This window comes from Petaurus breviceps, unplaced genomic scaffold (genome assembly GCF_028583685.1).
Source record: "Petaurus breviceps papuanus isolate PSGF00001 unplaced genomic scaffold, PetGlider_PUasm1.0 90895, whole genome shotgun sequence".
NCBI classification, from domain to species: domain Eukaryota; kingdom Metazoa; phylum Chordata; class Mammalia; order Diprotodontia; family Petauridae; genus Petaurus; species Petaurus breviceps.
In genome coordinates, this window is record NW_027187372.1 from 2,689,958 (window position 1) to 2,714,781 (window position 24,824).

At 37.2% G+C, this 24,824-nt stretch overlaps 1 protein-coding gene across 2 annotated transcripts in view; it reads left to right on the top strand.

Annotated features, from left to right (window-relative positions):
* The first annotated feature begins 276 nt into the window (after positions 1-276).
* DHX9 (DExH-box helicase 9) overlaps positions 277-24,824 on the top strand; it is a 34,800-nt gene continuing 10,252 nt past the window's right edge. The window contains exons 1-18 of one of the 2 annotated variants that reach the window (XM_069074387.1): positions 277-444; positions 1,861-1,992; positions 2,656-2,796; positions 3,585-3,690; positions 6,353-6,474; positions 7,101-7,249; positions 9,945-9,991; positions 13,149-13,285; positions 13,837-13,926; positions 14,025-14,186; positions 14,325-14,402; positions 14,933-15,124; positions 17,143-17,284; positions 18,555-18,637; positions 20,401-20,557; positions 21,567-21,667; positions 22,961-23,174; positions 23,386-23,480. In XM_069074387.1, coding sequence (XP_068930488.1) covers positions 1,882-1,992; positions 2,656-2,796; positions 3,585-3,690; positions 6,353-6,474; positions 7,101-7,249; positions 9,945-9,991; positions 13,149-13,285; positions 13,837-13,926; positions 14,025-14,186; positions 14,325-14,402; positions 14,933-15,124; positions 17,143-17,284; positions 18,555-18,637; positions 20,401-20,557; positions 21,567-21,667; positions 22,961-23,174; positions 23,386-23,480 — 2,127 coding nt within the window. In that variant the 5' untranslated portion in view covers positions 277-444; positions 1,861-1,881. Of the gene's footprint in view, positions 445-1,860; positions 1,993-2,655; positions 2,797-3,584; positions 3,691-6,352; positions 6,475-7,100; positions 7,250-8,982; positions 9,119-9,944; positions 9,992-13,148; positions 13,286-13,836; positions 13,927-14,024; positions 14,187-14,324; positions 14,403-14,932; positions 15,125-17,142; positions 17,285-18,554; positions 18,638-20,400; positions 20,558-21,566; positions 21,668-22,960; positions 23,175-23,385; positions 23,481-24,824 lie in introns of those variants that run through there. The other variant, XM_069074388.1, reaches the window with a different exon arrangement.

Below are 24,824 nucleotides of genomic sequence, written 5' to 3' on the forward strand. Positions count from 1 at the left end.
GTGGCACGCAGGCTTATTAAAGGCAATCTTAACGCTAACAAGAAAGGGCCTCAGTAGAGGCAGTGGGATTCGGGTCCGATGTCCAAGGTCCTCCCCCAAGGGAGCGGCCCACAAACGGACATCGGCCCCGCCTCCAAGGAAATAACGGGCTCTACCGAGCGATAGCCCCGCCCACCCACGAAGATAGCTCTCCCTATTGGCTTCGTTCTCTCAATTAGTCCCGCCCACCCCTGCGCCTTTGGCGTCTTTGGTCACGTTCCCCGCCCCCATGCCACTTAGGCGCACGCGCAACTTTTCTTTCCGCTTCCCGTCTTCCGCTGCAGTAGGAGCCATTTCGCGACGGGCTGCGCGCGGGTGGCTGTGTATCTGTGGGGCCTCTGTGAAGGAACCGAGTCACGCGCGACTTTTGGAAGAGCAGCACTTGGGGACACGGGGAGAAAGACGGTAAGAAAGAGGAATCATTCCCTCCTTTGGACGTGGCGAGGATGAGTGGGCGGAGACTGGTTTTGGTTTGTTTTTGTGGTTTTTTTTTTTTGCTTCTCTGCAGTTACCGCTTTGTCGCTACGCGCGGGTGAGGGGTGGGGGTGGGGTAGCCTTCCCAGAGTCCCGGATGTTACTGTGCATGCGCGTTCTCGTGCATGCGCGCATGCGCCACCGGGGAACTTGGCTCTCCCAATTCAATCGCCTTTCTACTATCTCAAGTTTGTGTAAGAGAAGTGAACGTATGTTGTGAGGATCAGGTACCTTTGCCGTCTATTCTTTCTCCCAGATAAAAACTCGAACATGTCTATTTTTAATTTTTCATTATGACACTATTCGTTTCCCTGAGCTCCTGCTCTAACATACTCGGAGTAACAAACTCCTGTAGTTGTGGCTACTGTCACTTTCCCACTCCTCAGTCTTGGTCTCTGTGTGCTGCTTTTTTTTTTTAATTCATGAATATGTCCCATGATCCACTTAAACAGCATGCGTTCTTTGACCACTTTGAGGTCAGTAGTAGGTTTAGTTTTGTAATGGGCCACATACATTTTGGTCAATCTCTTTATTATTAATTTTGTGGCAGTGTTATGCTTCAAAAGCCATGGTTTCCACTGGTTTTGTAGATAACCAGATACAAATGATAGTTGTAAGACCATGGTGAAAATTTTCTCTGCCGGTAACTTAAGAGAGGCATATTTCTCAGCATCTTCAGACACCTATGTTTTGGGGCCAGATTTTTGGCATGTAAGAAACCATTCTATCTTTTATAGTGGAAACCACCACAAAAACCTTATTTTCCCGGAAGAAAACCTTTTAAACAAATTTTCAATTTACAAACAAGTTAGAGGGTGATTACTTGTAAATAAATAAGTCATAGAACTGGAAAGGGTGCCTCCCATTCGCCCAGAGCTTGCCCAAGGCATCTGAGCCAGAGAGAAAATTAGATCCAATATCTTTCAGTACAGAATTCTCAATGGACTACTTCACCTATGTTCATAATATAAAATTATGTACTGTGGATATCCTTTTTTTTGGTTCCCTAAGTACACTAAAAGTATTTCAATAAATGTGTTTCTGATGACTCAGAAGTGTAAAAGGGATGGGACTTCTAGTGTTATGCTGGAGAAGGAGCTTTCTATTTGTCCAGAATATGTAGTTCAGATGGCCTAAATATAATATAGACTTATTAAATTTGTATCTAGACTTTAGCTTAAGCCTTAAGGCAGACACAAAATGTTCTGTATGCATTTTTTAACATTTACCAAGTTTGTATTTATTTGTGTGGTAAAGTACCTTTCTCTCTTACTTTGTTTATGATACTGATATGCATTTCTCTGATGTTTTGAATGTATTTGCACTTTTGATATTTTCTTTCTCAAGGTTTAACAAGGCACTTACATCATGGGTGATGTCAAAAATTTCCTGTATGCATGGTGTGGGAAAAGGAAAATGACTCCAGCCTATGAAATAAGAGCAGTGGGGAATAAGAACCGACAGAAATTCATGTGTGAGGTACTAAAACAATATGATTCTTATTTATGTCATCTATAAGAAATAAGGTTTATATTGAAAGAAGGGAAATCCTAGCTTTAAAAATAGTAATGAAAAGTATAATTAGGAAGTAAGGTCAGGGGGTAAAAGTGTATGTCGGTCTGTGTGTCTACTTGCTGAACTGTGTCCATGAGAGGTTCTCTTAGTTTGATACAGTTGGGATACCAGCCTAGACATAGTTAAATATTGACAGGACACTTCCTTGTCCATGCCAGTAAGTCAGAAAAGGGGCATTGAGACTAATGAAAGTGCAACAGTTTGTCAGTTATATGCTAACTTGTTCTATGTACTACTTCGGAAATTGGCGCATTTCTGATATACTATATACATAAGTGCTTTCTTTGTAAGATGTAAAGGAAGCTTTCTTTCACTGAATTATTCAAATTTTGGTACTGAATATGCTACTGTATGAGTACAGAGGATCTAGACTATTGTGTGGTAATTTTTTCCCTAGTCAAATGCTGTGCGTGATTATTAAATCACTTACATGAGTGGATCGATATATCTGCCAGGGGGTTGTAGAAAAAAGGTTGATAGAGAGGTATTCTAGAGATTGGCTATTAACATTTGCTGATGTCCAGATTCTTTATTAGCTCTTGAAGTAATTTTCTTTTTCTGTTTCAGGTTCGAGTGGAAGGTTTTAATTATACTGGTATGGGCAATTCCACCAATAAGAAAGATGCTCAGAGCAATGCTGCCAGAGATTTCGTTAACTACTTGGTTCGAGTGAATGAAGTTAAGAGTGAGGAAGTTCCAGCTATTGGAGTAAGTATAAAATTACCCTGGGCCAATTATATGGGGAAACTCTAGGATATTAATTTTGTTCTACTTTGGTATTTACCTGCTTTGTGATCTTGAGGAAATCCCTGAATTCCTCTTTTACACATTATCATGATAATTTTTATTAAGAGCTTCATTATGAAAAAATGTTAGTAAAAGGTATTTTTATTATGAACAAAATAGTAATCCCTTTTTGCTTTTGGGTTTTTTTAATACATCTATATGTTATACTTAACGTGATCAGGGATAAACATTTATTCCATTCTCTTAAACTGTTTCCTTTTTGCTGATACTTTCTCAAGTATAAGCTTTCTCCGGCTTTATTAGTATAGTTATCATCATTATCCTCCCAAACCTTTCTAGTACTTTACTCCCGTTACTAATCAATTAATCTTTCTCTATCACTCTGAGCTTGAATATAAAACAGTGATCAAAAGACGTTTTATATTTTGAAATCTTTATGGAGTGAATTTGGTCTTGTCAGTTACATTAAAGTGGGACTTTAAAGAGGTTGCTTCATTATACAATAGATTATTGCCACTGACCTCTCCCCCCTTTATTTTGTAGCAGTTACTAACCAACTTGAGAGGAGTGTCCAGAACGTTAGTCTTCAAGATACTGTAGTTAATATTGTTACCAGTAAATATAACTAAGAAAAGCTAAAATTTGTCATTAAAAATTAATCACACGAGTCTTCTAAGCCAGGATTTAGAAGGATTTTCTATTTGTTGTGAAATTAGAGGCACTTAAATTTTTAGCTTTCTCTTCTGCAGATAGCCCCCCCAGTTACTGATACAACTGACTCAGCAGAGGGTGGTGGTGGAAATTTACCAACTAGTTTGGGAGGACCTCTTCCTCCTCATCTGAGTCTCCAAACAGGTAAGAGTCATAAATTTGTATGTCTGCATGTATGTTCCCTTTTAAGAATACTCTTTTCCCAGTATGTCTCTGTTACTTAGAAAGACAGTAGATAGGATAATAATTGTGTCTTAAGATGATGAATTAAGGATTTTGTGTAAAATAGTGCCTAGCACAGTGCTTTGTACATAGTAATTTAATAAAAGATCGCTGAATGAAGTGGAAAGGACCTTAAAGGTCAATTAGTCCAGCTCAAATCCGAACTGGAACTCCCATTGCTGAGGTCTTATGGTAATTGCCCCTCCCTTTTAGAGAGTTCCCACTAAATGGAAACTCATTACTTCCAAAACATAATCATCCACTTTTGGAGATATCTTAATATTTTTTATAATGGTAATCTTGTTAGCTCCTATGGATTTAATTACTATCTCTATGCTCTCAAATCTACCTATCCTGCCTTGACATCTCTGCTCTCTTCCAATCTCAAACTTCCAAGATCTTGAAATGGATGTCCAGTAGACATCTTAAACTCTATCTGTACAAAACAGAATTTATTATTTTTCCCTTAAACCTACCTACCTCCTACCTTCCCTGTTATCTAGGGCAGTGCCATCCTCCCAGTGCCTCAGGCTTACAACCTGGGTGTCATCCTTGACTCTTCACTATCTTTCACTGCCACATCCAATCTGTTGCCAAGGCCTGTCACTATCACCATTACATCTCTCGGATACACCCCTTTCTCTGACCCCTCTACTACCTTATTGCAGACCCTCATCACCTTTTACCTAGACAATTGCAGTAGCCTGCTGGTGGATCTGCCTGCTTCAAGTTTCTCAGCAGTCCAGTCCATCCTCCATTCTGTCACCAGTGATTTTCCTACAGTGCAGGTCCAACCATGTCACCTCCACACTCAGCAAATTTCAGTAGCTTCTTATTGCCCCCCAAATCAAACACAAAATCCTCTGGTGTATAAAGCCCTTCAGAACTTGACCTATCCTACTTTTCCATCCAGTCTGATTAACACCTTACTCCCCCACACATACTCTTCAGTCCCTTGGCACCGACCTCTTTGCTGTTCTGTGAACAAGGCATTCCATCTCTTGGCTCTCCCCCTGCCTACAATCCTCTCCTTCCTTATTTCCCTGCCTACTGCCTTACCTGGCTTCCCTCAAGTATCATCTGAAATCCCATCTTTCACAGGAAGCTATTCACCTCCTCTTAATTCTAGTACCTTCCTTATTTATCCTGTATATAGCTTGTATATATTTATTTGTTGTTTTCCCCCAGTAGATTGTGAGTTCTTTGATGGCAGGAACTGTGTTTCTCTTCTTATCCACAGAGCTTAGCACCTGACATAGTAGGTGCTTAATAAATGCTGATTGATTGATGATAAGTGTTTTTCCTTACATGTCACACAGGTAGTAAGAAGTTTTAATTCCAGATCTCGTACTCTAAACTACACCATACTGCATTTATGCTCATCTATTTTTTCTGTCTTGCTGTTTTCATGGATTCCTCCTTTGACTCCTGAATTTCCTCAAGAACACATCTTAAGTCACTCACTCTGTCACCTCTTGAACTTGTCTTTTCAATAAGAATTATCCATTTCTTAGTTATGAATCCAGTCATTTAAAAGTTTCAATGTTTCTAAGGTGTCAGATTTATTTCCTTGAGTTGTTTATTGCTTATTTTTATGCAAGGTGTCCCTAAGTCTTTGGGGACACCCTGTATGTTTGAGACCATTTCTTCTCTTAGATTACCATCAAATTGTAAATTACTGCTTTTATCGACTGATACTCTTTTTCCTTTGTTATATCTGCTACTCAGTGGTATCTGGTTTAGTAGACATGTGGGTGATTTTCTTCTCTTTCCATTTTGAAGGCCTCTTGATTAGATTGTGTGGATACTCCAGGAAAATGTCTTCTGGCCCTTGTTGGGTGCTTTTCATTCTTGGCAAAGATCTTATTTTCTGTTTCTCAAATCATAGACCAAAAATGCAAATTCTGTTTCCATGTACAGTCTACCAGCTCTTCACTCTGTAGATCTGCTACATTTTGATCTTTTGTTGCAGTGAAAAAATTATTACCTAGGCCCTTAAAGTTTTTCATTTTTCCTTTTGATGCTTTCTGGCTTCTTGTGGTATGCTTTATCCTTCTGTGATTTCCTTACAATTAGGTAATTTTAAGTGTGACAGTTCTAAGGAGGCTCTCTAGCTTATCCTTCATAACTTACCCCGGGAAGACAGCACATTTTGCTTTTGTTTCACATTGATATAGCTTCTTAAATGTATCCCTTCAGCAAGGAACATCTGTTGCTACTGGTTTTTTTTTTTCCCTTCAGACTAGTACTAAATACCATTTGTTTTGAAGAGTACTTACGGATCTACATTTTCATTCCTGGGAGCTCAGGTGCTGCTAATTCCTCAGAAGATTCTTCTTTGGGAAGAATCTATTGCATAGTTCCAAAGGTTCAGTGGTCTTCTACCTTGCTTTTTCTTTCATTTTTCCCATACTCCAAATATATGACACAGGTTAGAAGTATTCTCTTTTGGGATCTCTTTAATAATTTAATTTTTTCTTTGAAACACCTGATTGCTTTTTTTTTCTTGATTATTAATGCTACAATTTTTTTAAACCACCCATTTTTCCACTCTCTGAAAGGTAATAATTTTCTTTCCTTGTAGATGGTGCCCCAGGACTTGGAGGCTCTGGTTATGGCCCTGGTACTGGTCCTGGTGGCACATGGGATCGTGGAGCCAATTTAAAGGATTACTACTCCAGAAAGGAGGAGCAAGAAGTACAAGCAGTAAGACTGCTTCTGTGATTTCCATTTCTAGAAGGGCAATTCTTTAAAAGAGATCTTGGCTAAGAATTAATAATATTCCTAGATTAAGTAGGGTAATTCTTTTAAATAGCAATTTGAGAAATTGCTTTTTATGTGCTAAATTTACTCAGATTTAAGCATAAAAGATCTCTGATTTCATTAGTATTCTTATCATTGCAGATTCCAACCAGGTTATAACTTGGTTGATAAGTCCTACAGAAGTGCATTAGGAAACTGGAATTATCCAAGAAAAATTAGTAAATGTACGATCTAGTAATAGACCATAATAGTTATAGCTATTCTGAAAAATAACTTTTTAAAGACATATTCTGTTACTCTAAGCAAGTATCTTTGAAGGTAGAATTGTCTAATTGATCAACTAAAATGATAACTTCATTTTTGTGATTATTTTTTAAAAGTTTTTGCTAGGTATGTTTCTGTATGACATTAACAACATTAGAACCAGATTAAAGCTTGTATACCATAAAAATGTGTCATAAACTTTCGTTTTGACACTGAGAAACTATTTAGAACCTTGAATATAAATTTGGACAATATAGCTAACAGTAGTGACCCCATATAATTGCAAAAATTGTCTTAATCCTTAGACTCTGGAATCAGAAGAAGTGGACTTAAATGCTGGTCTTCATGGAAACTGGACTTTGGAAAATGCTAAGGCTCGATTGAACCAATTTTTCCAAAAGGAGAAGGTCCAGGGAGAATATAAATACACCCAAGTGGGTCCTGATCACAACAGGTTTGCTTGTTTCGCTCTTTTCCTTTTGTAGTAAGTTAGAATTAAGTTTAGGGGGATAGTATTGTTGAAGTCTATTTTGTGTACATGTTGGCTGGTTTGGCTTCTGGGTCATCAAAGGTGACATTTGATAATTTATTTAGTATAAGAATTTACATTGGTCTTTAATGTTCAAGTTGTCATGTCGAGCATTTGGAAAACATGACTTTAGATGTGATGGAAGTCCATTTCTCAGCAGAAATGCTGTCTGTGATGTCAGACCTTCAAGGTGCTGATTTCTGGGGGATTAGAGGCAAAGTTGGTGGATCTGAATGGCTTGGTCCTGGCTGACTTAAAAGATTTATAAAGATAATGCCTGTATTGTTGGTTTCCACTGACCTTCATCACAGCCTGGCCGTTTTAGATGGTCAGAGGTGACATTTAAAGTGGTATTTCCATTGTTTTTTTCTTTTTAACATCTTAGGTTTCCCAAATATAGGTTAGATTGCACCTAGATGTGCAACCAAATGGCACTTCAATATTTTCCACTTTCAAAGTGGCCAGTCCTCTTAAAGATCCCTGTTGACATTGAGAGCCTTGTTTGAAAGATGGTTAAGGAAAGCCTTGTTTTTGCATGTGTGTTTAATTGGCATACGTAGGGGCTTGATGGTTTTGTCTATCTGTTAGTTGCTGGGCTGTTTTCATGAGGACTTTAGAGGCATCTCCCTCAGTAGCCTTGATAATGACATTGAATGCTTTTCAAAAATGTATTGCTGATTATCAGATTTGTAACTATAAAAGCTAGATTTGGTGAAGCCTTGTGGTTAAGGTTATGTTAAAGTCATCTATGCTCTAGGCCTCCCTGTGTGGCAGTATTGTTATAATGGTGAATGTAAGGGGGAGGTGGTTGTGGTGGTGACAGTATGTTTCTCAGCCTGCTTGCTGTTCTTCCAGAGAGCATTCCAGGGTGTATTAATTATTACTCCCAGGAAGGCTCGTATGGATTAGACTCTTATGGGGAGCAGCATATTGTGGAAAATGGGGAGGTTGTGATGAAAATACACTCTGGCATATCCAATAATATCTGGCTGTCTTTCAAATTTTTCAAAATTTGTACATTGAAAGATTTTCCTTGAAAAAGGCAAGGGAAATTAAATTTGTGGGTATGACTCCCTGGGATGCATATAGCAACCCCAAAAGAAAAATTGAAATAAATTTTTGAATAAAAAGTGTCTAAATGCTATGTTGAAAGCATGGCTCCCCCCAAATGTTTTGTTAATCCTAAGACATTTCAAAACATTTTCTTTCGGTATTAGATTAAAAATAATGTTGGAATAGAAGGTACGTAAAAGAAAAAAGTGAATCTTCATTCTTGATGATTTGTGTCTTCTCCAAAGAGGAGAAAGAAAATTTACTTTGCATCAGAATTGAATGAGCTTAACACTTGATAGCTTTAATAAGGTACACAAGAATGATTGAAGCTCATTATTGTAAATATAGTTTCACACTATCTTATTAGTGATTTCTGATACAAAGAATGTGAATTTAAAAATTGGAGGCAGCAAATGGGAGACAAACAATTTGGGGGATCCACTAACAATCATGGGCATGACTCCTCATGTCCTGTACAAAAATCATAGCAGACAGCAACACCAGAGGTCTGTGTTAATCACACATGTGCTGCTGCTTAGGCCGTACTAAGCAATCACATGGGAGACTATTGTAAACTGATTTCTGGTGTCGCTGTTCCCCCTAGGTGGAGGAGAATGAGATTGAGTGCTGACTATAAGCCTGGCTGAGAAACATACTGGCATCGGTGTCATTAATGAAAGGGTGGATGTTGTGCCCCTGAGAGCCAGTGGCCTTTGACCCATGAAGCCGCTGTGCCTGAAGGTCAGTTCACAAGTGGTACAGGAAGGAGTCTTAACATTGGTTTTAAAGCCTCATGAAACCTGTTTTATTCACAGCACAACGTCAAGGCTAGGTCCCACCTAAGTAAGAAAAGTGCCAGAAAAGTTTTCAGAGGGCAGCTTCTTTAAACCCTGGATTGATGCCCTATAATTCCTTAGCAAGTTCAGTTATAGTTTCTAGAAACTGGCTTTTATTTTTATTCTCCAGGACACTAAATTAGTGGAATATCACTGGTGCTTTGTGTACTATCAAGGGCTTCTTCCAACTGCAGGCAGATCCCAGAATCTTGTCTCTCTTGGAGCCACTGATGTGCAGCCTCTGTGTGGGTGTGTGTGCGTGTGCAAGAGTATGTTTTGTCTCTAAACAGGTCACTGCTACAGTCAATAGTAGGCTGTATCATACAGAGGAATCTTGTTGAAAGAACAAGTCTACATTAGCAGAAGAATTGTCAGCCTGCTTTTATTCCTTAGTCCCAGGCCATGTGGAAAGCTCATTTTGCGCTGAAGCCATGCTGGCTGTTCACTCTTTTCTTTGGGATTGGAGTAAATAAGCATAGAACCAAAACTCAGATTATCTCTTTTCAAGAACAATTGGCTCTTCATATAGACTACAGTTGTCTCGTACTGTGTTGTATTATTTGAGGCTAATGCACATAATTTGTTCTAGGGTTGAACAGGAGTAAATTTGTTTACAGTGGGGTTTTGCCATTTGCCTAAGCAGTTGGAAAGCCTGGCTGTTTGGGGAACCCTGGGTTCAACCTTTATTAGCAGTGGAATCACTAACCTTGTTTGTGTATGTGTTGTTACAGGAGCTTTATTGCAGAAATGACCATTTATGTCAAGCAGCTGGGCAGAAGTAAGTGCTTCTATTCCTCTGCTCTTTTACAGTGATACCAACAGTTTATAACTAGCTGGCATTCGTATATTGCTTTAAGGTTTACATACTACTTACCATAGATTATTTCATTTGATACTTGGAAAAAGTCCTGTATGAGGTAGGTTCTACAGGTGTTAGCTATCCTTACTTTATAGATGAGGAAATGGAGGCTTGGAGAAGTTTAGAGACATGGTTGTGGTCACAACTAGACTATGTTAGGAATAGTTCAAACTCAGTTCTGCTGATTTCAAGTCCAAACTCACAGTGTTTATTATGCTGCCTCATTAAGACTTCATCGACCTTTGCCATCATCAACCAGTTTTGACTACCATGTATACTGTAGTAGTGTATTTAATACAGAAATTCAGAAATACAGCAGAGCCTTGTATATTGAAATAGCCATGAGTATATCATTCATGTAGTATGTAAAGTGCAAAGTTAATGAGTGTTCCAAATTTTCATATCTGCTAATCTGCCAGCTTCAAAGGAAATATCTGAGGGCATACTTATTTGTTTTACCCTCTCTAAGCATAGTCATTCTTTTAATTGATTATTTAGGCAGACTGAATAGAGAAAAGAATTGCTGAATTTGCACATATGGTGCAAAACATTCCCTAATAGCAGAGGACCGGGAACAAAATTTTTGAGAGGGAATTGCCTTAAATGAAACAAAATCCAGTGTTAACTTATGATCTTTGGTCAATAAAGAGTTTCTATAATTTAAGAATTTTCTCTTTATGGGCTGACCAAATAAAGAAGGAATCAAGTGACATAGGACCTTAGTCAGCAAGGACTTGGAGAGATAACTACCTAGTTTAAGTGTAGCTAACTACTGATTGACTACAGTTCACTCAGGCTGAATGAAAAAAAGAGAGGGGTCATCAATACTGATGACAAATAGTAAGAATGATGGATAAAAACTGCTTTTAAAGACATAAGGGATTAGATTCTGCTAAATTGGCAAGTACTGAATTTGTTAAACAACTGGGCAAAAATAAAAACTCTTCCTTCTGCTCTTAGAGATTATGGGTATAGGGCACTGACACTAAGTTATGACTAGACTATTCTTGGGATTTGATAATGAGTTTCCATTAAGAGTCCCATTCCCTCCCTGTATAGTCCCAGTTTTGTCCATGCTTCAATTATGCAGAAATTAGCTATTTACATTTATGATTGTTAGTGTTAATGGAATAACTTTTAAGAAAAAACTGGTTTTGGGGCGGCTAGGTGGTGCAGTGAATTAGAGCACTGGCTCTGGAGTCAGGAGGACCTGAGTTCAAATCCAGCCTCAGACACTTGACACACTTACTAGCCCTATGACCTTGGGCAAGTCACTCTACCTCCAGTTGCCCTCCAAAGAGAAGAAAAAAAAGAAAAAACTGGTTTTAAGATATTTTTTTCTCTTTGATTCATTAGTTCATGACTTCTTAAACTTTTTCCACTTGTGACCCCTTCAGTGCTTCTTATGTTGACATGCTTCTTGGTGTTGGTGTCTTTCCCTCTTTGGATTTTTCCTTTTTCTACTGAAAAATTAAAGAATTTTTCTATTAGGTATTTTGAACTCACCATGCCAGTTAATTCCTCTTCCAGTTGATAATTAATGATGTTCTTTCCCAAATCTATAAGTACTTTTAAACAAAGTGCTCTTTGGATTATGTTTATTGCCACAAATAAATTTTTATTTCAGCATGACAGAACACATACACATTAAGTTTTACAGGGTTTGCTGAAACTTGGTGGGTAGTCTTAGTTCAAATGGAATTGAATAAATTGGTTCCATATATGGTTGTAATTAAGGCACATGTGGTTTGAGGAAAAGTAAAATAAAACCACACTTTAGTTTCAAGGCTCTGGTTTTACCACTAACCAGCTAGGACCGTGAATGATGAGTGTTTAATCTCCCTAGGCTTTCCTTCATTTGTGGAATGAATGAGGGGTTGAGCTGGGCTATTTCTTGAGTCTATTTCATTTTTTAAAATTCAGAATAAAAACTTAACGATGATGGTAGACCAGAAATGACCAAGTTAGCCATTTGGGGGGGAGTAAAGATAAGTGAGATGCTGAGATCAGTTAGTAGTGAGCCCAGTGTCATCAGCGCCTGCTCTGTGCCCACTTTGAGATGATCCATAATATTTCTAGTTGTCTTTACCAGTTGATGCTGCCATGCCATAACTTAAACTTCAGAGGAAAGCCATGAATGTAAAGAAAGAATGTGAATTTAGACCTTTTGAACAAACACCAGACAGTTGGTATTGCTTGAGAAAAGAAATTGCTGATAGGATTACTGTACTTATGCTAAACATATGAATTGATCTCAAGGAATGCAGTTATCACATTTGCTAGTTTTGTGACCGTGGGCAAATCATTTAACTTCTCTGAGCTTCAGTTTCACTTGTAATCTAAATGTACTTGTGCTCACTACCCCATAGGGTTATAATGAACACATTCTCTTGTAAATCTTAAAGCATTGCATGAATGTGAGTTGTAAATGAAAGAGTACTGGATTGGGAGTTAAGTGGTCAGTGTTCTAATTCTAATAGGAACTAGTAGTATGCCTGTGTAAGTCTTTTCATCTCTTGAAGACTTCTCATCTATGATGGAGTTTATGTGATCTTTTGAGGCTCCTTCTGTCAAAACTGATTCTTTAGATCAAGACCTTATATTAGTTAAATGAAAGAATTTCCTGGTAGAATAGAACATTGGAATGACTTTTGAAGAATGTTATATACTCTTTTCTGACTTGAAAAAAAAATAGTAGATTAAGCAACAGGTGCCCTTGCACTTGATTTAATACCTGTCACAATCTTGATTACCAGGGTTAATTGAACTGATCTGGCCACTAAGTGGGTTATTTCTATGTTCCTTTTTTTAAATGCTTTATGTTGTTATAGTAGTTATTTGAACTAGGGAAATAGCTTACTTATATAAATCGTATTTTATATCTCATGTGGTACTATACTGAGGAGTTATCTGACAAGTTTTAGCAAGCTAGTTCAGGGAATCCCTCCTGTGCTCTGTGTTTCGTAATACTAAGTAGTGCTTCTGAACAATGGTAGATCCTAGTACTTGTGAAGAAGCCTGTTGATCCAAGAACATATCTTTGTGGATTTTATAAGCATGCTGTTATATGTTACAGGGATTTTTGCACGTGAACATGGTTCGAATAAAAAGTTGGCAGCACAGTCTTGTGCACTGTCCCTTGTCAGGCAGCTCTACCATCTTGGGGTGGTTGAAGCTTACTCTGGATTGACAAAGAAGAAGGAAGGAGAGACGGTGAGTACTGCAGAGGAGAAAGAATGGGGGTTTTCTGTGTATAGCTTTGTTCTATCTTGTGTTCATAATAAAAGCATCATGATGCTAGAATGTAGTTCAGTTGGAAGTTGTATTTATAATCAGGGTCTAAGTTCAAATCCTGGCTCTTCTACTTACTAACTTTGTGACCTTAAGTAAGTCACTTAACATCTCTACACCTTACTTTCCTCATCTGTTAAACAAGGGGGTTGGAATAGAAGACTGCAAAAGGTCCCTTCTATCTCCACATATATGATCGTTGACTTTCAGTTACTGTGAGAGTCATTTTTCCCCCTTTTCTTCTTGGGGATTGATAAAGAACCAACAAGTAAGTTTTTGACTGAAAAAAGAATATTATTGTGGGAATAATATTGGCCCTATTGCCACAAGCATACTAATGGACACCTTACATATAAAGGATGATTCTGAGCATAAGTATTGACTAAATTATCTTAGTGAAGTACATTATAAATAGATCATACAATATATTTTGTGAGCCTTGGCGTTCATGGTGCATTCATGCATTTTCACAGGTGGAACCTTATACAGTTAATCTATCTCAAGACTTAGAACATCAGCTGCAAAATGTTGTTCAGGAGTTGTGCCTAGAAATCCAGCCCCCGGTAAGTAGGAGTTCTTTGTGTTTTACTTTATTGCATGACACTTCATCAGGTGAACCACTATAAGTGTAGCATAATGATTTTTATTTCTGAACCCATAGCCTGAAGATCCTAGTTTTCCAGTTATACTCAATATTGGCAAACTGGCCACCTTTGAACCAGCACAGCGACAGAACCAAGTTGGGGTTGTTCCCTGGTCACCACCTCAGTCTAACTGGAATCCCTGGACTAGTAGCAACATTGATGAAGGCCCTTTGGCTTATGTGAGTATAGCATGATTTTAGAAAAGAAACTTTATTGAAGGCCATGTGTTTCACTGGAACTTAAATCTAATTTTTTTTAACCCACTAGTGAAGTTATTAATTGCTTTTTGTGACCAGTTTCTTCATTGTATCATCCAGGCCACTCCTGAGCAAATAAGCATGGACCTGAAGAATGAACTCATGTACCAACTGGAACAGGATCATGATTTACAGGCAGTAAGTCTTCAAATGTATTTAAATAATGTGGTGATTTGGGCTTTAGAATTTCCTTCAACATATGAACAAAGTAGTGTGCTTTGCTCTGTAGTATAGAGCATCCTTGGAAATTATTGCATTCTAACTCTGGAATTCTTCCCTTTTCTGGGAATTTCACCAAACAGGACCAAATAATAGGGCCTTTCTTCAGCATTATGAAAAGAGCCTTTTATTAGTGAAATGCCATGATCTGTCGTTCCATTGATTAAATGCTCTGATTATTTTGGGTACCAGCCATTAAGAGAAGATGATAGTTGTACTAGTCCATGTGTTGGTTTAAAAACAAGGGTAAGGGGCGGCCAGGTGGCTCAGTGAGTAAGAGCGCTGGCCCTAGAGTCGAAGGACCTGGGATTGGCTCCAGCCTCACATACTTAACACCCACACAAAATAACTGGCCATGTAACCTTGAGCAAGTTACTTAACCCCAATTGCTTTAAAAAAGGGGGGGGGGTAAAAGATTATTCACACCTACCTTCTTTTTTCCATTTTAGATCTTGCAGGAGAGGGAGATGTTGCCTGTTAAGAAGTTTGAGAATGAAATCTTGAGGGCAATCCATCGAAATTCAGTTGTCATTATTCGTGGTGCCACTGGATGTGGTAAAACTACGCAGGTTCCTCAGTATATTCTGGATGAATGTATTCAAAACAACCGTGCAGCCGAGTGTAACATAGTAGTGACTCAGGTAAGGTAAACCAAGTGGCATGTCTGAGAATTAAAATTTGGGTTTCAAGGCGGTCATGTTTGCTTATCTTTAAGTGTATGAACACTGATGTGCAGAAATGAACTCACTTTCTGCATATGGGCCTTGGATCCTGTTTGAATCCTTTTAGGATTAAAAATACTTTTCTTTTTGTTGAAACCAATCTGCAACCAAGGATGAGGGAGAGAACTCCTTTTTTCCCCCATTGCTAGCAAGCCTAAATGCTGAGTCTCTTGCAATGTGGTTCATTGTCTTGTTAATTGTTTTCATATTAGTATTATTACCAACCCTTTAAGAGTATATTGTTAGATTTGATTGAATGTCCTATGAATTTTAAAATTGTCTTCTACTTAGGACATTGAATTAGTAACTGGGAGTGCGGAGATAAATGAAACTAAGTCTTGCTCAAAGAATTTATATATTCTAATGGTTAGCAAAGGAATACACAAGTGATTGATAAAAGGGATGTATGAATAAGTTCAAAGCCAAAGGGTGAGATCCCCAGCCTATAAGAAATGATGAGATAATCATCACTTTCACTAGGGTGAAATAGGAGATCCTTCATCAAGAAAGGCATCTAAATTGGCCCCTGAGGGACTCTCATTTTTTCCCAATTGAAAAATAATTCAATTACTAGCCATGTGACTTTGGGCAAATCACTTAACCCCAATTGCCCTCCAGAAAGCAAAAAAAATTACATTAAGACAATTAAAGCAACAGTCCCTTTCCTCAAGTTTACATTATGTTTGGACAAACAAAGTTTAAAACTTGAGGGAAAAGAGACTCGTCCCTTTTGGGCACTTCCAGTGATGAGGTAACCGATTCCAGTTTGGGGCAGTTCTGTCCTGACATTCAGTATATTTCATCATCCACTAATTCTGCTTTTGATCCCTGGAGCTATGAAATAAATAAGTATTTGAGGATTGCACAAAAACACTATCCACCTCTTCTCCAGAACAAACATTACTAAGTTCTTAAATCCATTACTCATGTGATGTAATCTGATATCCAGACACTTCACCAACCTGGTTACTCTAAATAGCTTCAATTACCACTGTCCCTCCTAGTACATAGCAACAAGAAATTGTTCCTGATATCGTTTAATGTAGTGTAAGTACAGTGCAACATTAGTTTTTGGAAAAGCCATATCATCACATTGACTCATTTAATTGAAAGTCAAAGTGAGATATGAGACAGGTCTTTAGGGAAAATTTTTTTTGTTCTGAGTTTGACAAATACCAGTATAAACATTTCTGTACACAACAAAAAGGATTTGTGTATTAAACCATAAATCTCTTTCATACAACTTTTTTTAAAAACAGCCTTAAAATTAGCTATCCCTTCTGAATTTGATCTCTTCTGAGCTTATTTTTAAATACTTCATTGATGTTTCTCTCTCCATTTTGGGGGACATTGATCTCTGCTAAATCAGGCATGATCAGAGAAATTCTACCAGAGAGAAGAATGCTTTGTCGTCTTGACTCCAGATATCTCAGAGAAATTATTTAAAAGATGAGTGTGCTTAGGCAAAAATCCCAGTATCAGAAAAGGTCCTGCCATCCTATCCTTTCACCATATGAACCATAACTTTGGTTTGAGAAAGCCACATATCCTGGTTGTCCTTTTCTAATTTATGTTGGACCACATTGGGGCCATTCAAAAGTTCCATTAACCTCAGTTCTCAATTCCTGCATTTCATATTCCATCATTTATAAATTTAATGGTAAAATGTCTTGGCATATCAAGGACTACTTGTTTGGCATATTTACTGGGATTTCTCATGCAAAAGAATCCTTTGTAACATGAAGCATGTTGCTTTGATTAATGCTAGGTCATTTTTACATTAAAGAAATATATATATCAATGGGGTTTTTCCTCTTGTCCTGTATCTCATTTTCCTTAGTATGTCATACAACAAATTTTAATAGTCCTGAAATACTTAGCAGCTGAAACAAAGTGATTAAATGAGTTAATTTTCATTTTACTTTTTCTCTCTTCAGCCCAGGAGAATCAGTGCTGTTTCTGTGGCAGAACGAGTTTCTTATGAAAGAGGAGAAGAACCTGGGAAAAGCTGTGGCTACAGTGTACGATTTGAGTCTGTGCTTCCCCGGCCTCATGCCAGTATTATGTTCTGTACCGTAGGTCTGTTACAACTCCTTGGGGTCTTTGGCTTTGGCTTATCGTTGTCTGATAGTTAATTGTAGTGTGTGCCCAGGAGATATAGATAACAATGTCATAAAATGATAAATTGGAGACGAAAAGGGTCTTAGAAGTCATCTAATCCATCCCCCTCAGTTTTTTTGAGACTGGGTCTCAGGCTGCACATTCAGTAGCCCTTCTTGAATTTTTGTCCTGTTCTCTTATTTACTTGGGCCTGTTAACCTATCCTTGGTCAACCTTCCCACAGGGCTTGCATGGGGGCTAGACTTGGTGTGTGACCTTAACTGGTCCTTTCCTAGCCCAAGTTAATCTGTAACCTCAGCCCTGTATGGTAGCACCTTTCTGGTATTGTTCCTTCATTTTATAGATGAGAAAGCTGAGGCTATGGTCACACAAGGGAGGGAAATAAGTGACACCTGGGTTAAACCCAAGGTTTCTGACTCTCCAAAATCTAACTTTATAATGTCAAAGAATGTTGGAATTAGTTGTTTTGGTGTCCCTGATTTGGAATTCATCTGGGAATAAATAATATATTGTTCATTCAAATACGTTTTGAGCCAACCTTGAAATGGGCTGACTGGAGGTAATCAGTAACTTGGGGTCTTTTTACAAAGCCTTTGCTGGATCATCCCTTGTCAGGTATGTTGTAGAAGGCATCCTTTTTTAGCTTATATGTTGACTGGCCTCTGAGGTGCTTTCTAGCTCACATTCTGTTAAATGATTTCTAGTGGGATATATAATAAACCTATTAAAAATTTTTTTAATTAGAGAAAATAAACCTCTAAACTGATTAAATTGGGACATCCTGAGTACTTTTCAATATAGATTTACATTTCAGACTTCGAATTTTCCAATTTCCATTTTCCAGTCAGTTGAATTTCTGTGCTTTTTGCCCATTTACGTGTTCATAGTATTGGTTAGACACAAAATATGGAACTCTCATTGCACATTTAATTTTCCTTAAATATTGTTAATGTTATCTAATAATAGCACTTTTATACCACTTTAAGGATTGCAAAGCCCTGCACATGTTATTTTATTTGAACCTCAAAACAACCCTATAAGTTAGGTGATATCCCCATTTTAAACTTGAGGAAACGGAGATATTGAAGTTAAATGAATTGCCTAGTGTCACTCAGCTAGGCTGTGTCTTGGGGACAGGGATTGAACATGTGGTTGCTATATAGTTTGTATGCTTTTAAATACTAACCAATGATATTTCAGTTTAGTTTATTCTGATTTTTATTTCAAGGTGTACTACTGAGGAAATTAGAAGCAGGCATTCGTGGAATCAGCCATGTAATTGTAGATGAAATCCATGAAAGAGATATTAATGTAAGTAACTTTGAGGCTTTTCCCTCATCCTCAACTTTTTATCAAAGAAAACAAGAGATACTTTATTAAATGGAAGAGCTATGGTAGAAATTCCTCTTTTTTTTTTTCTTTTTGGAGGGCAATTGGGGTTAAGTGACTTGCCCAAGTCACATAGCTAGTTTTTGTGTTAAGTGTATGAGGCTGAATTTGAACTCGGGTCCTCCTGACTTCAGGGCCGGTGTTGTATTCACTGCACCACCTACCTGCCCCTAAATTCCTCTTTTTTTAAAGGTGCATATTGTCTCATCTTTTAAGATCTCATCCCTGATATGGGGTTGTCTGATTTATTGAACAAGACATCCAATAATCTTTTAGCTTTCTACATTCCATAAAGGAATAGCACTTTTTTCAAACAAACAGGTCGTTTAACAATGGATCTTGATCGTTGAAAGTATTTCTGGTTATTTTTTAAATTCTTGTAGACTTTGAAAAGGAATTTTTTTATTTTAAGTTTTACTCATTTTCTACATATATGTAAATTACAAAGTATAACTATGAAATAATGAGCTGACTTAAAAAAATCTTTTGATGATCGCTTCTTTTAAAATAGTGTCCTTGGGAAACTATATCACTGTTCCAGTGGCATTATTAGAATATTTTTAGACCTTTGTCTTCGAAGCCTGTGTCACAATGTTCTAAATAAATTTTATTTTTATAATGAAAAGTTAATTTTTTCTCCTTCCCTTCCTCACTAAAATTAGAGGAAAAGAGAAAAGCCTTGTAACAAATGTACATAGTCAAACAAATTCCCAAATTGAACATGTCTTAAAATGTCTCATTCTGCATATTGAGTTCATCTCTTCTCTCTTACTAGTTCAGTAATGTCACATTCTTTTGACAAATCTTGTGGATGGGTTTGATTTTGAGAGTGTCGTAGTTAAGTGTAGTCATCGAGCAAATTACAAACGTACACAGAGAATCCATCGTTTTATTAGCTACAGGAACTCCTGACATAGTGCAATTCATCTCTGATTACTTAGTATACAAATCCTAATGATTTCTTTGAGGTGCAGAGAGGTGCCTGGGGTCACCCAGCAGTTATATGTCAGAAGAGGGACTTGAACCCAGATCTTTATGATTCTTAATCCCACACAATACACTATACCTTTCTATCTCTGTGGTAAATACCACATTTAGCAAAAATTTTCAGAGTATAACCAGGAGAGCATTATTATAGTGAATGAGGCACAGGATCTCTCAGCTGTTTCAGAGTTTTTGCATAAGCCTGATAGATTACACAGAAAAACCAATAATGATAGTGTTTCTTTCTACTTTTCTTGGAGTTTTAAAATCTCTCAAATTTAAGTTATCCCTGTCCACATGAAATATTTGATGTGGTTTTTGTAGAAATTTTCTTCATAATTTTTTTGTAGAGACATGAAATAGTATATTCATTCTAATGTCCTATTCACTATACCACATTGCAACAGAATTGTCCAGCCTTAAAAATACTGTTGCCAGAAATGAAGTATGTTGCTACATTGTTTTGTTACAAGTCACTCTTGCAAGACTCCAAAAAAAATGTTCCTAATTCATTTTTACATCTTGAAACTTCTTCAAGAAATAATATATATATATATATATATATATATATATATATATATATATCTCCAATGACAAGAATACAGAGAGTTCAGTGACAGGAGTAGCCTAGCTACTAATACTAATTTTGGTATTAAAATTACTGATACGTTCTTTTTCTCCCATCTCCTCAATTTCTGCAGACTGACTTTCTTTTGGTGGTGTTAAGGGATGTAGTACAGGCATATCCTGAAGTACGCATCGTCCTTATGTCTGCCACCATTGATACCAGCATGTTCTGTGAATATTTCTTCAATTGTCCTATCATTGAAGTCTTTGGAAGAACTTACCCAGTTCAAGGTTGGCTACTAAATTGAAAATACAGTGGGGGTGGGGATGTGAGTGTGTGTGTGTGTGTGTGCATGTACACATGTGTACTACTTTTTGAACCTCTTCATTATGTAATGATACCAATAAGTTTTTGTTTTTCAGTTTTGTCCATCTCTTTGTGACCCCATTTAGAATTTTCTTGACCAAGATACTGGAGTGGTTTGCCATTTCCTTCTCCATCTCCTTTTAGAGTTGAGGAATTGAGGCAAATAGGGTTAAGTGACTTGCCCAGGGTCACATGGCTAGTAAGTGTGTGAGGCCAGATTTGACCTCAGGATGATGACTCTAGGCCCAGCACTCTAAACACTGTGCCACCTACCTGCCCTAATACTGATAAACATTCAAGATAAGAGTATTTGAGGTTAATTACCTTAGCAGTTGCAAATCAGTATTTATGAAATACTTGTTATGGTAGGTATAGGTAGGTATAGAAAACCTGGTATAGGCAGCAGAACTTTGACTTGTGAAACAACTGAGGAATATGTGTGGTCTAATGTCTTAAGAACCAGTGGCTTAGTATTCATGAGATCTAGGGCTTAGCCCTGGCTCTGCCTGATTTATTGTGTCACTTTGAGCAAATTGGCTAAAGATACTTTGGTATCTCTGTAGTATATCTCAATGAATGGAAGGCATATGTGTTGAAAGATGTTGTGGGTGAGGGTTGGGTGTTACAGACCCTTCTGCTTAGTACAACAGGGTTTTCCAAAAGTCTTAGTGAAGTTCTAAGTTTTAGCAGCTTAGAATTGCATTAAGATTTATCCTTATTTACTAGGGTCAAATAAAACACATATGTTGCTGCTCAGAGAAAATCGTTAAGTTGTCTGATACCGAACCAATTTATTGGACATAGGAACATAGGAGTAAGATTGCAGGACATTGAAGAAACATTGAATGTGAGATTGCTAATCTATTTCTTCAGACCAGCTTCATTTTGAAAAAATGATTGGTCATTTTACACTGTAACTGTTTGTTCCTTCAGAGTATTTTTTGGAAGACTGTATTCAGATGACCCAGTTCATTCCTCCACCGAAGGACAAGAAGAAAAAGGACAAAGATGATGATGGTGGTGATGATGATGATGTAAGTGGATTTTGTGATGTTCTTTAGACTTCATACACACATAGACAATTTTTTTTTAGTTAAAATCTTCCCTCCCGAAAAAAAAAAAAAGAAAAACCTGTATAACAAATAAGCAATTAAACAAAATAATTTTTTGTCTGTTGGAATCTTGGATTCTTTCAGAGTTGTTTTCCTGGTTCTTCTATTCACTTATCAGTTCATACAAGTCTCAGGTTTCTCTGAAACTCCCTTCAGTATTTATATACTATAATTTTTTTTCAGTCATTTCACAATTAATGGGGCACTCCCTTAGTTTATAGTTTTGTCACAGCAGAAAGAGCTACCATAAATGTTTTTGCACATAAGAGTTAGGACATAGAAATAATTGAGTTTGTGGCAGCTGATGAAATCACTAAGGGAAATAGTACAGAAAAAAAAGTAGGATTAGGACCAGAGACATGGGGTACACCTGCAACTAGTAGTCATACATTGTCTAGACAAATATTCATCATAGGAGATTGAGAAGTAATAGTCAGACAGGTGAGAAGCAAACCAAGGGGGAGCCATGTCAGGAAATCCTGAAGAGAATAATTGACAGTATCAAAGGATACAGACAGATCAAAGAGAATGAGAATTAAGAAGTCATGAATTTTATTTAATAAGGAATAATTTTGGAAGAACAAATTGAATGATGGTGAAGTGTGTAGCTGTACTACAAACAGGAAAATACTGATTGTAAACAGAAAGAAAATGATGTTGAGACAATAGCTAGTAGTTCATAATTATAAACATTAGAGAAATAAGTGATTACCTGAAAAAAGCCTCAAAGGGGAATATATTTCACTTGGGAGAAGGAAGTTAGACATTTCAAAATCTAAAAGGAGAATTTTTGTCTGACATTTCTAGAAAAACCAGAATCAACCACTAGGTAAAGAGAACTGTTTGATTATAAATATTCTTCACTCTCACAGGAAGTACTTAAATCGCTTTAAATTTAAATCCCCCTAATAAATGATTTGTTTTGTAAAATATGGACTCAAAGGGCTGCACTAGAGGACCACATGAGGCCTTGAAACCCCATGTTCCCCCCATCCCTGCTTTAGATTGTCACAGTCCATAGTTTGAAAGATAACAAAGATCTGAGAGTTGTCAGAAATGTCTTAAATTGAAAAAAAAAAGTAATGACTGTTGTCAGATGAGCATAGTTTACCAGCTAGATTATGCTGCCCCATCATTTTGATAGCTGCTAAATCTAGAAAAAGGATGGTGTGACTTTGTTGAATTACAATTTTGGGGGGTGGATTTATCTTTCAGGCAAACTGCAACCTAATCTGCAGTGATGAATATGGTCCAGAAACAAAGCGTTGCATGGCGCAAATGAACGAAAAAGAAACTCCATTTGAACTTATTGAGGCACTTCTGAAGTACATTGAGACACTTAATGTTCCTGGAGCAGTGCTGGTTTTCCTTCCTGGCTGGAATTTGATATATACTATGCAGAAGCATTTAGAAATGAATGCCCATTTTGGTATGGCTGTCTTAATTTTTTACTTGTCTCACAGTAGTAAAGTTTATGTGTTCCTCTGTTCGACACTGTGGGGAAAGGCATTGGGAACTGAATGTGGGAAAGAGTTGGAATTGTAGACTGATGTTCAGCGTGTATGAAAATGCAGGTAGTAGGAGAGGAAATTTAAATCAAATTCTTGGTTTCAACTCAGTACCTCCTATTTATGTTTTAGGAAGCCACCGGTATCGGATTCTGCCCCTGCATTCTCAGATTCCTAGAGAAGAACAGCGAAAAGTGTTTGATCCAGTACCAACTGGAGTAACCAAGGTAGAAATCAAATAGTAAAACAGCATCCAGTGGCCCAGTGTTTGTATACTTACGATATATACAATAATTATGTACTTGGTTTTCAATCAAGACCATTGGAAACTACTTGAATATAGAGACTGTCCTAGCACAGTGCCTTGTCCATTACATGCAACAAAGCATTTTCAGTTTGTTTTTTGTTTTATTAAGAGAGAATGATCTACCCTATTGCCATAAAGTATGTAGGTAATTAATATTTTTAATTACATTTTTAAAAGTTTGCTTTGGGGACGGCTAGGTGGCGCAGTGAGTAAAAGCACCGGCCCCAGAGTCAGGAGGACCCAAGTTCGGTTCGGGCCTCAGATACTTAACACTGGCACCAAAAAAAAGAAAGCTAGCCGTGTAACCTTGGGCAAGTTACTTAACCCCAATTGCCCTCCAAAAAGCAAAAAAAAAATTTTTTTTACTTTGTCCTCTCAATAAATTTTACTTTGCTCTCTAGTCAGTTGACAAATGCTTGGAATTTTGCCTCCATAGTAACCTTACTCCAGACTTTTCCTTGTTTACAAACTTTTGTTATGCTCCCCTTTCAACTTTTTCCACTAATCCATTCATCATATAGCCATCAAAATAGTCTTATTAAGCAATATTACATAGCAGCAAAATTCAGATGTGTAATGTGATTAAAAAAATAATACTAATGCTTAATTCAGATACTTATTGAACACTTAAGTGAGTATTCCACACTTTGCTAGATGGCTTGGGATAAAAAGACAAAAATGAAGTAGGTCCCTGACCTTAATGAACTTATAATATCTCACTGGAGGAAAATAACATGTATGTCGATGTACACACCCAACTTTTTGTCTAAATACACAAACATATTCTGAATAGATAAAAAGCACAGGTCTGACATTGCTTTTTTCTTTGATTAGAAGCCTTTGGTGGCTATAGCTTTTAATTAGAGGATAATACAAAAACTCTTAAGCCTAAAATCTAAAATCCTCTGCTATCATGATCCAACTACTTTTTCCGCCCTGGCTTCATGTTAATTTTCTATATTAGCTCTTCTACCCAGAATTGTGAGGCAGCACTTTTCAGACAGAGGTATGTAGTATATCAAGTGATAGAGCACTGGTCTTGTAATTAGGAAGATTTGGGTTTTGGGAGGTTTTGTTTGTTTGCTTTTTTTTTTTTTTTTTTTTTTTTTTTTTTTTATTTTTTGGGGTTTGGTTTTTTTCCCAACGGGCGGTGGTTTTTTGTTTTTTTTGTTTTTTTGGGGGTTTTTTTATTTATGCCTCCCTCCCTCCGGGTGGTGGGTCTATTTTCCTTACACCTAACATCCCCCAACACAAAAAAAAAAAA